This window comes from Chamaea fasciata, unplaced genomic scaffold (genome assembly GCF_029207755.1).
Source record: "Chamaea fasciata isolate MVZ Bird 193981 ecotype frontalis unplaced genomic scaffold, bChaFas1.0.hap1 SCAF_1, whole genome shotgun sequence".
Taxonomy (NCBI): Eukaryota; Metazoa; Chordata; class Aves; order Passeriformes; family Sylviidae; genus Chamaea; species Chamaea fasciata.
In genome coordinates this window covers 132,992,400-133,006,775 of record NW_027094086.1, presented here as the reverse complement: position 1 = coordinate 133,006,775, position 14,376 = coordinate 132,992,400, and the positions used below count along the sequence as shown (strand labels likewise).

Here is a 14,376-nt window from a genome sequence, read left to right as displayed (position 1 = left end):
TGTAAACCACAGCCCTATCTGACTTTTATAATCAAAGCCACTGGTATTTGTCATCCCTCGATTTAGCCTTTTTGTTAGGCTTAGCTGGTGCTGTGTATGTGAGCAGAAGTACTGAGCTATTCGTAGTGGTTTTAATCTCCTGTTTTATGATTCCCAATAAAGAGAGTATCTTGCCCTCTGATTAACTTTCCGTGTTGACACACTACAATTACTCTCCTAGAGCTGGGATGTTTTTTGAAGAGGCATTTGCACTGTAGTAAGAGCGAGGTGCCTTTGAATGTGTAATAGTCTCTAACACTGAACTTCGTAAGTTGTATCTCAAATTCAGTAATGGATGACACATCAATAATTTGCTGTCCAGTTATTGCAATGAATGCTTTGGTAAATACGTTGTTGAATTAATCTGTTTTTATTTAGGATTAAAAAAGGGGCAAAGACTATGTGAAGGGAGTAATTGCTTTTTGATTCCTTTCAGAAATGAACTTTTGCAAACACTAGCAACATGTGGATTTAAATATCAGGAATTTCTCTTGTCTCCAACATGTGTGAGTACTAAAATTGCTCTAATATTATTTATTAGTTCAAAGTGCACTGAGTCCACTAATGTTTGAAAATTCTCTTTTGTATTAGAAAAGAGAGTCATGCCCAATGGTGGATACACTTGAGTGAGAAAACCAACTGACATGACTTCTGATTTCTCATACCGTGTACTTCATTCTTTCTCATAGAGCATAACTGTATTGCTGTTTGTGTTCAGATCCCTGTTGCTTTGCTGCCATTTCATATTTTTAAGGAGGCATGAATTTACACTGTAACCACGAAGGTGGTTTTCCCTGTAGGAGCCTCATTGCTTCAGGAGCGTTGTGCCTCTGGATTTCCCAGCACAGAAAATGTGACTGTTTCTTGTGGGAGGAGGTGCTTTGTTTCCATGTTACCCTGGCAACTGAAAAAAAGTTTGAGAGAGATTTCAGATTGTGCAAGACTAACGAATCAGTGAAGTATAACTATTTGAGAGAAGCTAATAGAGTGTAGCTTGAAAACCAATTGTGATATATTTATTTAATTGTTAGGTGTCTTATAATTCCTTGTTTAAAGAGGCAAAGAGAGACTTTTTTGCTTTTAACAGAAAACAGATAGTACCTGTCCCAAGAAATCATGAGGCATGTAATTTTTTCTTTTTGCATCACATAAAATTTTGTTTACATTCATATTCGTTTACAGAGAAGTCAAAACTATGAGATACAAAGAATAATTGCTTGCTTGGTTCTTTGGAAGTACCTAGGTATGGAAGTTACAAGTGTGTAGGTATTACCAACTAATACCTAGAGAATACCCTGGAAAAAGGAGGCTTCAGGGTGACCTAATTGCAGCCTTCCAGTACCTGATGAGAGATTACAAGAAATACAGAGAGGGACTTTTTACAAGAGTCTGTAGTGATAGGACAAGGGAGAATGGATTTAAACTTAAAGAGTAATTTTAAATTAGAATCAGGAAGAAGTTAGTTCTTTGTGATGAGGATGGTTATGCACTGGAACAGGTTGCTCAGAGGAGTTGTGGATACCCTATCCCTGGAAGTGTTCAAGACCAGGTTGGATGGGGCTCTGAGCAACCTGGTCTAGTGGAAGGTGTCCCTGCCCATGGCAGGAGGCTTGGAACTAGGTGGCCTGCAAGGTCCCTTCCAACACAAACCATTATATGAATATCTGATTCTGTGAATACTGATATCTCTGAAGGCACAAAATATGTTAGTATGTCATAGTCCTGTTACTGCATATAATGGCAGATAACTTGTATGATGCTATAGGCCACTTTTTCTCTACTATCACATGGACTAAAGGCTCCTGAATTTTGATTACAGCTTGGCATTCCCAATTCTAGGCTGCGGTATTTTCTAATTGCGAAACTTCACCAAGAACCATTTTCCTTTCAAGCTCCTGGTCAAGTGAGTCTGTTTATATTACTTGAATTTGCTTCATTTCATGAAGATTGAGGGTTAAATTTTCAGTTTAGTTGTGTGTGTTGATGAATGGAGAAGAAGTGATTCCAACAGAAAAGTTAAATTCTGTCTCCTTCTTTCAGCCTGGATATACTGAGCTTTGTAAGGACTTATGTGCATGTCTGTGCATTAGATGGCTTTAATGCGTTGGGAGATGTGTTTTCTAGCCTGATAGTGGGCTAGAAAATATGTCACACTGCTACATTGTTTTCACACTTGGAAAGGTCTTTTTGCAAAGGCAGTTATTTGAGGTGTTCTGGCATCTTTGCCAATAGGTCAACTAATCTCAATGCTAATGCTTTTGAAATCTTCATGAAAATAACTTCGGAAGGTTACTTCCTTTATTCTGAGCACCTCTGAAGGAATTCTTACTCACTATATGATTGGCTGTCAAGTTTTTTATAAAATACAATTCTTTAATTTTATTTTTGTCACAATTTCCACTTAGATATTGACAAGATTCCCAGATCAGGATCCAGAAGATCTACTCAAGGAAAAAGTCGCCAACAAAGTGGGTGAAACCAGTTCTTCTTTGTCCTCTGAGGAGAAGGATCTGGATCCAAGCATTAGTCCAGACTGCAGCAGCAAGAAGAGTTTACCAAAAGGGGCCTTTCTATTTAAGCTTGAAACAGTAGAAGAAATGGAAAGGAAACATAATCAGGATAATGATTCCTCTATTCAAATGCTAAAAGACTTCTTGGAAGAGGAAAACAAAGACATGAGTCCGTATTTCTTATCACCAAAGTCCTTACTGCGCTATGCTTTCTTGTTAGACATTGTTAAACCCACCTGCCGGAGATCCACGTGCTTTACAAAAGGGTAAGTTGCCAAGAAAACGTCTTGCTAAATCATGTCCTGGAATTTTAAGTGCATTTTCTCACTTGTGTCCTGTAAAATCACAGAGAGGTGTTTCGTGAAAAAATCCTTGGCCTTTGAAAGAAATCTCCTTGTATAGTATGCATGCTGGTCCAGTGGAGTGCCCGCGTGTGAATCTGTCTGGCAGAACATCATGTGCCCACTCCAAAAAGGCATTCACAAAAGACAGTTGCCATTTGTTGTTGACCTTCACAGAAGCTTAATTACCCCTGCGGAAATATGGTTCCAGCAGACTGGAACCACTATAGTGCTGATTCATTAATGAATTTCTTTATATTGCTCAATGAAGTTACAAAGTGTCATGCATGACAGATCCATTCCTCATTAAATGTGTCTCCACTGTACATTTCATTGATTCCTTGGATTTTTCAGCTATGTAGATCAGAATAGCTGTGGATTGTCATGAAACCGGTTAGGTTGCTGCGTTACAATTCATATTTGAAGGAGCAGAACACTGGTGCTTTTCTGTCTAGCAGTTTCCTGATTTGTACCTTGCAATTTTAAGTTTGACTTCTAGAAGTTGGTGAGTGTTCTGAAACTCTGTGGACAACTGGTGAGGAGCTTTTCCAGTGAATTGAGTTGTTCTGAAATATTCCAGTTGGAGCCTTCAATTTTGTGGGAATTTTTAATACTGATAATTTTTTCTGATTGGATTGGTTTTTTGAATTGCTGAGTGTTTCAATAAAATGGCTTGGATGATGAGTTAAAGCTAATTGTAACTTTTTTTAATTAGTAGAAATTAGACTGCCAGATTGACAGAATTCCTGCAGATTTTTTTCATTTTTAACTTCTAGATAATAAAGAAGAAAAAGAATTTCATAAGTTTGAAATTTGTGCAATAGGAAAGGCCTTCACTCAGCTCTCATTGATATATATGTGTGTGTCTTTTCTGACTTCACTCTTTTGAGTTGAGAGAGAGTCAGCATCTTGTGGAATCTCTTTCTTAACTAGAATAGTCCAAAAAAGCCCTTAGCCAGAATGGTGTCTGATGTGTCTTAAGTAAGCCTTAGGTGTCATTGAAGGTAATTGGCCCCTTGTGGTTTCACTAGAATACATCATGTTACTTGTGGTCATGTTTATCAAAATCACTCTGAAGGAGGCTCCTGAGAAGTTAATACCAAGTCTCTGTATGTGGTAGTGGGAAATCTGACACCAGGGGAACATGACTCTTATTCCTCTGCTGATATGGAGGTACTTGTGGTGGTAGTTCTGTCTGATTTATCATCTTTGTTGTGTTTTTCAAGAGCCTTTGGGAAGGAAGGTTGTCAACGTGGTTCTCAGCGTAATCATCTCATTTACAGCTCTGCATTAAGAGAAGGTTTATAATTACATCCCCTTTAAGTCACTTTCTGAAGCCAAGAATAAGTCCCTGCTGTATCTGTTTCAGAAGTTCTGTTTTTGTATTTCTCTGAAGCATGAGATCTAGGAAAAAGACCCCTGAATGGGCTGGAACAGCACTCCAGGTAGTACAGAGAATCCCTCTGCTGCTGTGCTTGTCTAGTGTCCTTCTTGTAAGTCACACTGACCATCAGCTTTGAGAGTGGGAGAAAAATTTCCCTTTTTCTCTTTTGGTTTTCAGGTATTTCTAGCAAGGTTCATGTGATAGAAATAATCTGGCTATGCCTTCTCTAGTCCTTGCTAATTCAGGGACCTCAAATGCTGATAGTTCAGTGATTTTCGCTTTACCAGTATGTCCCTTGAAAGGCTTTGGCAGAGTATGCTGCAAAATGTAATGTGTGAGAGATCAAGCAGGTAATTTTGTGTGCCCTTCTGACACTGAATTCCTGGGCACATAGTGAATGATTGCTGAGTTCTGTGAGACAACCGCCAACACCATGGTTTCTCTTTGGAGTATGCTTGGGGTGGCTGAAGTTTTGAAAGGAAATAGTTGTTCTGGACATACTTCAAATTTTTGATATGCTATTGACAAGAGAAGTGATACCTTTCAAAATAGTGCAAATATCAATTACAGAAGAGCTTTCTCACTTTGTGGAAATTACTTTTTGTCAGTCATAATAAACGACACAATATACCTAGAAAAAATACATGTATGAAATGAAAAGATTTTTTTTAAAGCTTACAGAAATAAAAGAGAGAGGGAATCTTGAATCAGATGAAAATTAAAGACTGTAATTTTTTAAGCCAACTTCTTTCATTATAACTTGTAATGAAATGTCAAAAAAATCAATACTTCATTTTTTTCCCCCGTGATAAAATTTAATTATGTTCTGGGTCTAAGGTAGCAATGTTAACTTTTCTGTAGTCAGCAGCTTCAATAATAATTAATAAGAATCCAGCTAGCATTACAGTAGCCATATGCCCACATTTGTATTATAAAACCAACACACACACACAGAGCATGGCCATCAAAGCACATGGACACCAACTGGATTTTTTTTAATGGAATGGGAGGAGTTCTGTACTCTATTGCCAGTTGTTTAGACAGGAGTATTTATTTCTCCCAATAAAACTCTTCAGTACTACTTTGAATTGTCCTTCATTTGTTTCTTTTGGCTCAGTTATATTAAACTGAAATATTACCAGATGCTATATAAGAGGATGAGGATTCCTTAGTGTTGTGTGTGTTACATCATTAAACTTTGTGTTAAGGAATATGCAGAATGCAATTAACCAATCAAAGATGATGTATTTATAAAACAGATTCCACATGTATTTAATCTGTAATAGTGTTTAGGTCTTCTGATTCTGAGGAAGATTTAAAAATGAGTGCTTCGTTTAAAAATGAGTGCTGCTCTGGCTGTTATTGGCAGAGGTAATTGTAGCTTTTTTAGCTGAGTATGAAATACCCAAGATTGAGCCATGCTAGGTCATTGCTGTCTGTGCTGAAGGGAGAGTATTCTTTTATTCACTGTGGAATTAGGTTTAAAACATAACTGGTGCCATGCTTTAGAAGTGGGTCCCAAGTGGAACAAAAGACCTTTGTAATTGTCTTTACAGTTGTACAGATAAAACTAGAGAAGGGTGTCCGTTAACAATTGATGCAGACCACATCCCTCTAACACAGGGGATCTTCTGAAGTTCTTCCACAGGACAAAGCCATCTGTTGTCTTGGCTCACTCTTTTTCTGTTCAGAATGTTCAAACTGCCATAGTTAGACCAACAAAGCATGTTTCTGAAAGCCCATAATTATATTTAAATTACAGTCTTGAAGAGACTAGAGAGTAAACATGTTATGCAATCAACCACAAAGCATGCAGAACAGCTATCATAAGTTTCAGAATGCAAATTTACTTACTGTTTACTTGGGTTTAATTTTATTTTCTTCTTTCTTTCTTTCATCTACTGCTCTGCATAGATGCCTGGCCATTGCCCTTCCTTCAGTGGAAAATTCACAAGTAAACAGAAGTTAAACCTGACTGAACCACTTTGTTCCTAATGCTTTGACATGGAAGCTGGATGCTGACACTAGTGGTCCTCCTTTTAATAAGGAGAGCTAATTTGAACCCCTGGGACCATTTGACCTTCAACACATTTTGCCTTAATGTAAAATTGGCTTAGGCAATGTAGATGGTTATTTTTGGTGGTCCTATGCTTGAATTCCTTGGCTTTGTGTGGTTGCCATGTATAAGACACTCGTGTGGATAAACCCTTGAGCACTGAGGGCAGACTCACCCTCAGAGAGCACATTCAGAGGGTACTGCACTCCAGGGGTGAGCAGAGTTTATAACAAGACCTTCTGCTTTATCTGTCCAGGAGGCTGTTTGTTCATCAAGGGAAAGGAACCTAAGAAACTTCCCAGCATCTTTGCAGTTATCAGTACAATGAAATCCAGTGAAAATATTAATTTAAGGTTGTTATTATTATTGTTAAGGTATGGACACTATGTAGAAGGCACCGGCTCAGTTCTGCAGACAGCAGTAGATGTACAGGTAAGTGTGTAGTCTAACATATTAGAATGACTTGTTTTAAAACTCAAGACTTGTTTCAAAGCTTGGTTTTTTTCTCCTCCTCCTCTGTTATTCTAAATATTATAAGAAAAACATCTTTAAAATGCACATTTTGTGGCAACTGAGTTTCAAATTGGTTTACTTTGTGTTCCTAGACAGCAGTTTGTTTAGACTAAAATTATATCTGTGTCTCTCTGTGAGGAGAATATGAGTTGCTATTGTCTTGTTACCTGTCATGTCATAATACAGAGGCTTCAGTAGGGTATGCGAAAACCTTAAAAATTGCTAGTTCTATGGATAACCTGCAGTACAGAGCTATGAATCAAGGGCTGTTTTTTTACACATATAATTTGGTATATGTTGTCAGATGTTTAACATGTTTGAATTTCAAAATTACTGTTTATCTGTGAAGAGTATTTTGAGAAGTTCTACTTTTGATACTAAGTTCATGACCAAGTGGTATTGAGACATTGAGGAAGGTAATAAATGTACTAGTTAATCAGTATTCAAAGATACTTTTCACAAAAAAGGACACAAGCTGTACTTTGTCAAAAATTTTGAATGAAATATTGTGCTGTACACAAGCCCTTCCTCCTGCACTTCCGTGCTGTTCACTAATATTATAGGGCATTTCTAAGCATAAGAGGTATGCAGCTCTAGAATTCAGAATAATCTCAAAGTGAGCGTATTAAAACAGCTGCATCCACACAGCTTAATTTATATGAATGGTCTGTTATTGAGTTATATTGAGTCACTGTCTTTTGTCATTAACAAATGTTTATTCTTTGATTGCCCCATTAAGTATTGGTATAGCTTGGAACTGGAGGAAGAAATCATGAATGTCCTCATGGCAACATTGATTTCTTTCTTGCAAGTCCACGTGTTGAGATGTTGGCTGCAAAAACAGAATGCAAATGACACTTTCAAGCAGAACATTCTATTGTCTTTGTCACTTTGATAATTAAAGAAATATTCTATTAAGATGTGACTGTAAATTTTGCGTATTTGGTCTGCATCAGTCATATTTCTTGGTTTTGATATTCTTCATAGCTTGAATCAGTGTTTAAACACATTGACGAGTTACCAGAGGACGAGAAGCTTATGAAATTGTCAACATTAAAACTGAGGTACTTTACCCCAAGAGAAATAGCAAATCTTCATGGATTCCCTTTGGAATTTGGTATGTGCTGCAAAATACCCACTTCTACATTATTCTTCAGAAATGCCAATGTATTTTTTTTTTTTAACTGGGACTAATCCAATCTTTTTATATTGCATTTTTTTCAGGCCACTAATTTCTTATGATTGATTGATTCTTGTTGTTTGGCTAACTTTGAATTTATCTGAATTTCCACTAGATTTTTTCATGTCTTGTAATAGCCAGCCTCTGTGGTGAGGTTTATCTGCATAAGCTAAGAAGAAGGTTTTGGCATACAAAATGCTCTGTTAGTGAAGTGCAGTAAAGGAATACCTTTGTTTAAAGTTGAAACTATTTACTCAGCAGCCGGTGTTACTCACAACTGTGTTAAATCAACCTATCCTGCCAGCTTAGGAAGGCTGTCTGTGATTGTCAGTGTTTGAGCTGCTTGCTTTCTCCCTTCCACACATTTACAGCTGTTGATAGGGAATTTCAGATGATACAGATAGTTCTTTGTTGATCTATTAAGCAATAGAAGAATCTATTAAGCAATCTCTATTTTCTAGGCAAGGCAGCCCTTGGGCAGTCACTTAATTTTGTAAGTGGTTTTGTTTTTTGAAGGAGTCAAGGAACAAGACTCAGCAGTATCAGTATGCTGGATACATATCAACAAGAATTAAACCTGAAGTAAATTCATCAGAATTCTCCTTGTAAAAAGGGGCAATGAGGAAAATGTAGCTGTTACTATCTGCTAAGAAACTGTCCTGCCGACATCACATCAGATCAATTTATTGTCACTCAGCAACAAAAGCATCCATGGAATCATGGGAGGAGTTTGTGTTTGAAGAGACCTTAAAGATCATCTGTTTCCAACCCCCTTCCACTAGACCAGATTGCTCAAAGAATAAGACGGCACTGACCTTGAATAATTGGTTATATTTTGCTTTAACTTCCTTGGTGACTTAGAGTTCTGAGAAATGTGGCTTGTTTCTATGTATTTATTTCACAGTTTTAGTTTGTTATTTCATTTATTACTTGTTAGATTTGAAATTGCTGCATTTAGAGAACATTATCAAGGTTGCACAGTGAAACTGGAGTTGCCAGCACTAAGCTTATGTGTTCATGAGTATTTGCAAGTGTGTGCTGTGTTGTAACATACCAACATGCAATGTTTTTTCATAGCCCCACTTCTTTAATGGATCTGTTCTATTTGCAGACAGCCTTTTAGCACAGCTCTGTTCCATATTCATGTAGGCTGATGTCAAGATACTTGAACTTAACAGAGCTGGATTGGGCTTGTATAGGCTTATCATGCTGCTCAAGGGCTCTTTTGAGCACAAAATTGCCCATTTTCTCTTTTTTTTAAAATACAGCTGAAGTTTTTGTACTGTTAAATCAGTCTCTGCAACATTACTGAGAGGTGCAATAGGGTTAATGTTGCTTGTATTTTACAAAGGGAGAACTGAGACAATGGAGAAATTTATATTTGGAAGACTCCATTACTTTGGGGTGAGCAGTTTGCAAAACATGACTTCTATAATTTCATAGTGCTTGGAGTGATACCGTCCTTTCTGTTCATAGCTCATCTGCAGAGACACCTGTGAGGTTTAATATTTTTGCAAATCAGAACTGAGCTCTGAAGACAGGTCGGGCTTCTGAATTTGAGGATCATCCAGATCATCACTATGTAACAATGTGTTCATTTAGGAGGCCTGTCTTTTGTTGGTTGGGATTCCACCTCTTAGAGGAGAGTACCCTTTCACCATAATTATGGCAGTTAGTATTATAACTGTTTTACAGTTCTTGCAGTTCCCTCTCTATACTGCTTTTCCAACTTTCATGACACATAAAGCAAGCCTCTCATTCAGTGGTTTCCTCTCAAATATACTCCTGAGTCATAGGCAGAACATGCATTTCCCCCTGCACTGAGTCACAAGTCTGACATTTCTTTGTGTTTAAAACTTCTCCCACTTTTTGCTTAAAAAATGTTACTCCACTCCAGGCTGATAGGAATCTTTAGTGAATTCAGGTACTGTAATCTCAGTTTCCTTTGAGAATTTGCAAACTCTGGATTTTTTTCTTTTTTTTTTTTTTGAAAGTGGATGTATTTATGGCTGCAGCACGGGGTGTTGCCCTGACAGCATTTCTCCCATGCTAAACTTCAAGGAATTGTAGTGAGATATGGTATTTTCAGAGCAAATGTGTTATAAGTTCTCTGCTACTGTGATCCGTAGTGACAGCAACATTTAGGCCAAAATTTTCAAAACCAGGAAACTTGGAATTGCACCCACTGCAAATATGTTATTGGTCCAAGAAACTGAAGAATGAGGAAACTATAAGCTGAAAACTGTGAGCAGACTGTAAGAAGCTTTGTAACAGATGCTGTTACTAGTGCAGCTATAGTATCATCAGAAGAAATGTGGTTGTCTAAATGGTTCTGCATTTTAAGAAGTAGATGGCCTTTTCTAATATGTAAGGTCCAGAGTTAAAGTCATTGTTCATTCTTAACATGACCAGATTTATTTGTGCTTTTAACCTCTAAATGTATAAATAGTAATTGGACTATAGTTCAATGAAATACTGCAGTCATTTGTCTTAGTCACTCTGGTGGGTCCCACAGCAATATCATTAAAAGTGAACAGAGCATTCTTGCACCTGTGACCTGCTTTCATGAGAGTGGTGTTAGGATGTGTTTTCCATTTTTCTTATTAGCAATGTGTGCAAGCTTTTAGGAAACAAAAGCCAGCATGGTGGGGAAGTACGTGCTGTTAAGACCTCAGTGTCATCAGATACTGTGTGTGACATAAATGCTACAGTGAGAGCTGTGCAGTAAGTGCCAGCATACTGGGAGTTGTTGAATCTGACCTTTTGATGTAGGCCACTCTGAAGCCAAGAAGATAGGAAGTGTTGTAACATTGAAAGACAATGTTAACAGTCAGAAGGAGGAGGCTTGGGATGAAGGAAACCGTGAGTTCTTAAAATTCATTCTTGGCTTTCTGTTGCCAAAAGGTAGGAGAAATTCTGACATTTTCAAGATTCAGGTAGGCTTCTTGGGCTGTAAGTGCATGTGTGTGTATGCAAAAATACATATTTATTTTCATGTATGCTTTTAAAATCCTTTTGTTCTGTACCTTATTCATCGATGGAATGTGAAAACTCCATCTAAGGAAATGTGTGTGGGAGTGCAAGTGATTGTTCCAAAGACAGAAGAACGGTTGCCCAAATGTGAGTGCCAGGAAGCTGGGCAGAGTGGATGGAGCTGGCAGAAGATGTGTTTACCAAAGCAGTCCACATTCGAGGCATTAATAACTGGCAGAGAAGGATGGAACGACTCCTCCCAGACACCACCTCCTCCTCAGAGCCTCCTTTGGCTCAGTAACTGTCCAACCATGTTCTCTCCTGAGCTCTCTCTGGAAGACAATTTTTTTCTGAAGAGTTGTGAAAATTTCAGAGTGTACAAATCACTACTTGGACTCACAGTGTGCTTGTGCATCTGAGCTAATGGGGTAGTGTTGACCTCTGAGTCAAAGGCTTTTCTTCTTAGGGAATGATGAAATAATTGAATGTGGCCAAGTTTCAGCAGTTTACTATATGACCCTAAAAATTAAGTCACCACTGCTGTTCCTCTTTCGCTCAGGTTGAAGCAAATGTACTTTACCTCACAGTTGGAGTAAGGTAAGAGTGCAAGCAAGGACAGAGCAGACCAGCTGGCTGCTCGAAACTGCTTCACTCTCAGGAGCTTGGTAGTCAGTACACAACACAGCCCTTTCACAATACCTGGGCTAGTGTCATTTTTAGTGGCTCTCCCTTCTTTCTGCCAGGCCATGCACTTACTATGTGAAGGACATTTCTCATGCTGTCTGTATTTCTGAGTGTGTTTAATGGGGTTGGCATTGAATTACATGGAAAATTGTTCATCTGCTTGATCAGTCACTAAACAAGTCTTGCTCATCATTTAATCTGCATGGGTGATATATTGCACTGAGAGACTTGTGATTTGCTTGAGCTGTTAGAGGGGATCATATGGGAAGTATAGTATAAAGCTTATTGAGAAGTGCAGTTTAGTCCATCTGCAGAAATGTCACACTGTCTTTCTGCTGTGGCTGTGTTCTTCTGTGGATGTTATCTAGAGTAGCAGTTTTGCAGGGATTTAGTACTGCTGCCCCTCCCTGAGACTGCTAGATGTTTTGAGCTCTCTGAAGGGAAGGTGGATCAGCAGTAGTTACACAATAGGGGAATGTTTTGAAGCTTCTTGTGAAACCAGTACTGGTAATAGAAGAACTGATGCAAATCCAATCAATTGGTTGTGAATTGGTTTTGTAACCTTGTGAATTTTTGTGGGGGGCCTGGAGGGAGGGTAAATCCTTCTGCAATCTATGATAACTGCACTAAGAAATGTTCACTGAAAAAAACCCCTTAAAAGTAGGAACAAATTCAGACTAGTGATGTTGCACTATATGTTTTTGTTTTAGGTTTTCCTGAAAAGGTAACAGTAAAACAATGCTATCGTCTTCTGGGAAACAGCCTCAATGTACGTGTGGTGTCAAAATTGATCTCCATTCTACTTGAATAATTTAGAACCTGAAACTGATGCATGTGGACTGGTGACAGAAAGTACTCTCATCATTTAGAAGAAAGCTGATGGAACCTGGACAAAAATCAGAGCTAGCCAAGATATTCGTCCAGACATTTTGCTGAACAGTTTAGATATATTTTTAATAACTCACATTCATGATGGATTTGAACTGTATAGGTGTTTTATTTAAACGGCAGTTTACAGGACTTACTTGCTTTATTTAAATGGTTTGGTTTTTTTTTTTTTTTTTTTTAGTTTGCAGAATAAAAAATAGCAACATATGCAAATACTTCAGCTAGAAGGGATAAGATTATTTTATTTTATTTTTTAATCTTAAAACCATTTTCTCTGTATTGTGTGAAACTGTGTCAGAGCTGTTTTAATTAGGTGCAGAGGCCAAGTTCTACATGTAAAATGTCTTCATCTTTAAATGTAAGTGATGCATTCTGAAAAGATACACTGTATATATGATCTGAAATTTTGATATGATTTTTGTAGCTCATGAAACTAATAAATTCAGTATTTTATATACAATTTTTTAGACATAATGTTGTTCTTCATGGTTGTCTCATGGGATTCTGTAACCCAACTATATTTGTCTGGAATGATTTGTTTAGGTGCAGCTGAATCAAAATACTGCGAAATTATCACAGGCCTGATAAAACTTTCCTGTTTCTCTTCTCATATTTTTCAGGATAAGATCATTGCTCCTTACCCAAGACCTACATGTGAAAGACATAAAAAAAATTTTAAAGCTTCATGTTTAGGTTCCTGTGACATAAGAACTGGAGAAAAACTATATGGGCTTCTTCTTAAAATTTCTTCACAGATCTTGCTAGAGTTGGGAACTGGGGGTTAGGAGTGTATGTTGAGGTGAAATCACTGCATGTGGCCATCCCGAGTGCCACCGCTGCACAGTGCCTCATAAAGCTGAATTCAGTGGGTTTGTAATGAAATCTTGTGAGTTCAGTACCTCTGAAATAAAGAGAAAATGATGGGAAAACTGAAAGCCCTCTAAAGAAGCATGTGCTCTAGTTGTTGTCTTTCCTTGGGATTTTCGCATTGGTATCTAGATAAAAACAGTTTGAGTGAGGAAGAGGTGAGATGATACTTAGTAAGCATCCTTAAGGAGATTATGTGCTAGAAGACAGAAGGGTTTTGTTGTTGATCATAGTTCTTGTGCACCTAAGCAGTAAGTTTAAGGTGCCAATCCTGAAAATGAATGAGTTTTCTTCCCCCTCTTCCTGCCACCCAAGGGGTGACACAGGAACAGTCATGGTATGTTCCATCTGGGCTTGGTAGTGCAGGAGGAAGTGAAGACCATAGAGAACAGAGCAGCTGTAGACATACTGCAGCTACTTTCATCCACTGTAGTCCTGAAAACAATTTCAGAATGAATTTATGTAGATAAATTCACACAGCTTTTTCTTCTGACTCCTGCTTATTTCTTCTTCAGTCTTGATTTGCATGTTACTTGTGGACTGGTAAACCAGGAAAAGTTTGGGTTGACCTACTTCAACCTGTCTGATTCTCCAGCAGCATGCTGACCACTCGGGCTGTTCCAGTTGTAAAAGAGAAATGGAAATGGTTTCTCCTGAAAGTGCTCTGGACAAAGCCCTAGAGAAGGATGAGGCTGGCCTCTGTCCTCACCTGGTCACTTGTGCTGAAATGGTTAAAAAGTACTGCTGTGCTGGCTACTAAACTGCAAAGAGCGGGTGTGGTTTTGACAGTGAACCATGGTTACCTATGCACATAATGGTTATTGTGTAGATTTATCAGCCAGATCAATAACTAGTAGCTGTATGGTTTTGTTCTTGGGAGAAATGTGGTAGTATGAAGATCTATCGCTATCTAATATGTTCCAAACATTGGTATGAAAACA

General features: G+C 38.0%; 1 protein-coding gene across 5 annotated transcripts in view; it reads left to right on the top strand.

The window, feature by feature from the left end:
- Positions 1-12,749, top strand: part of TRDMT1 (tRNA aspartic acid methyltransferase 1) — a 28,638-nt gene extending 15,889 nt beyond the window's left edge. For 3 of the 5 annotated variants that reach the window (XM_066198454.1, XM_066198462.1, XM_066198444.1), the window contains exons 6-12: positions 476-545; positions 1,859-1,942; positions 2,445-2,815; positions 6,705-6,762; positions 7,831-7,960; positions 10,796-10,885; positions 12,391-12,749. In XM_066198454.1, coding sequence (XP_066054551.1) covers positions 476-545; positions 1,859-1,942; positions 2,445-2,815; positions 6,705-6,762; positions 7,831-7,960; positions 10,796-10,885; positions 12,391-12,491 — 904 coding nt within the window. In that variant the 3' untranslated portion in view covers positions 12,492-12,749. The other 2 variants (XM_066198469.1, XM_066198477.1) reach the window with 2 other exon arrangements.
- Positions 12,750-14,376: the final 1,627 nt, after the last annotated feature.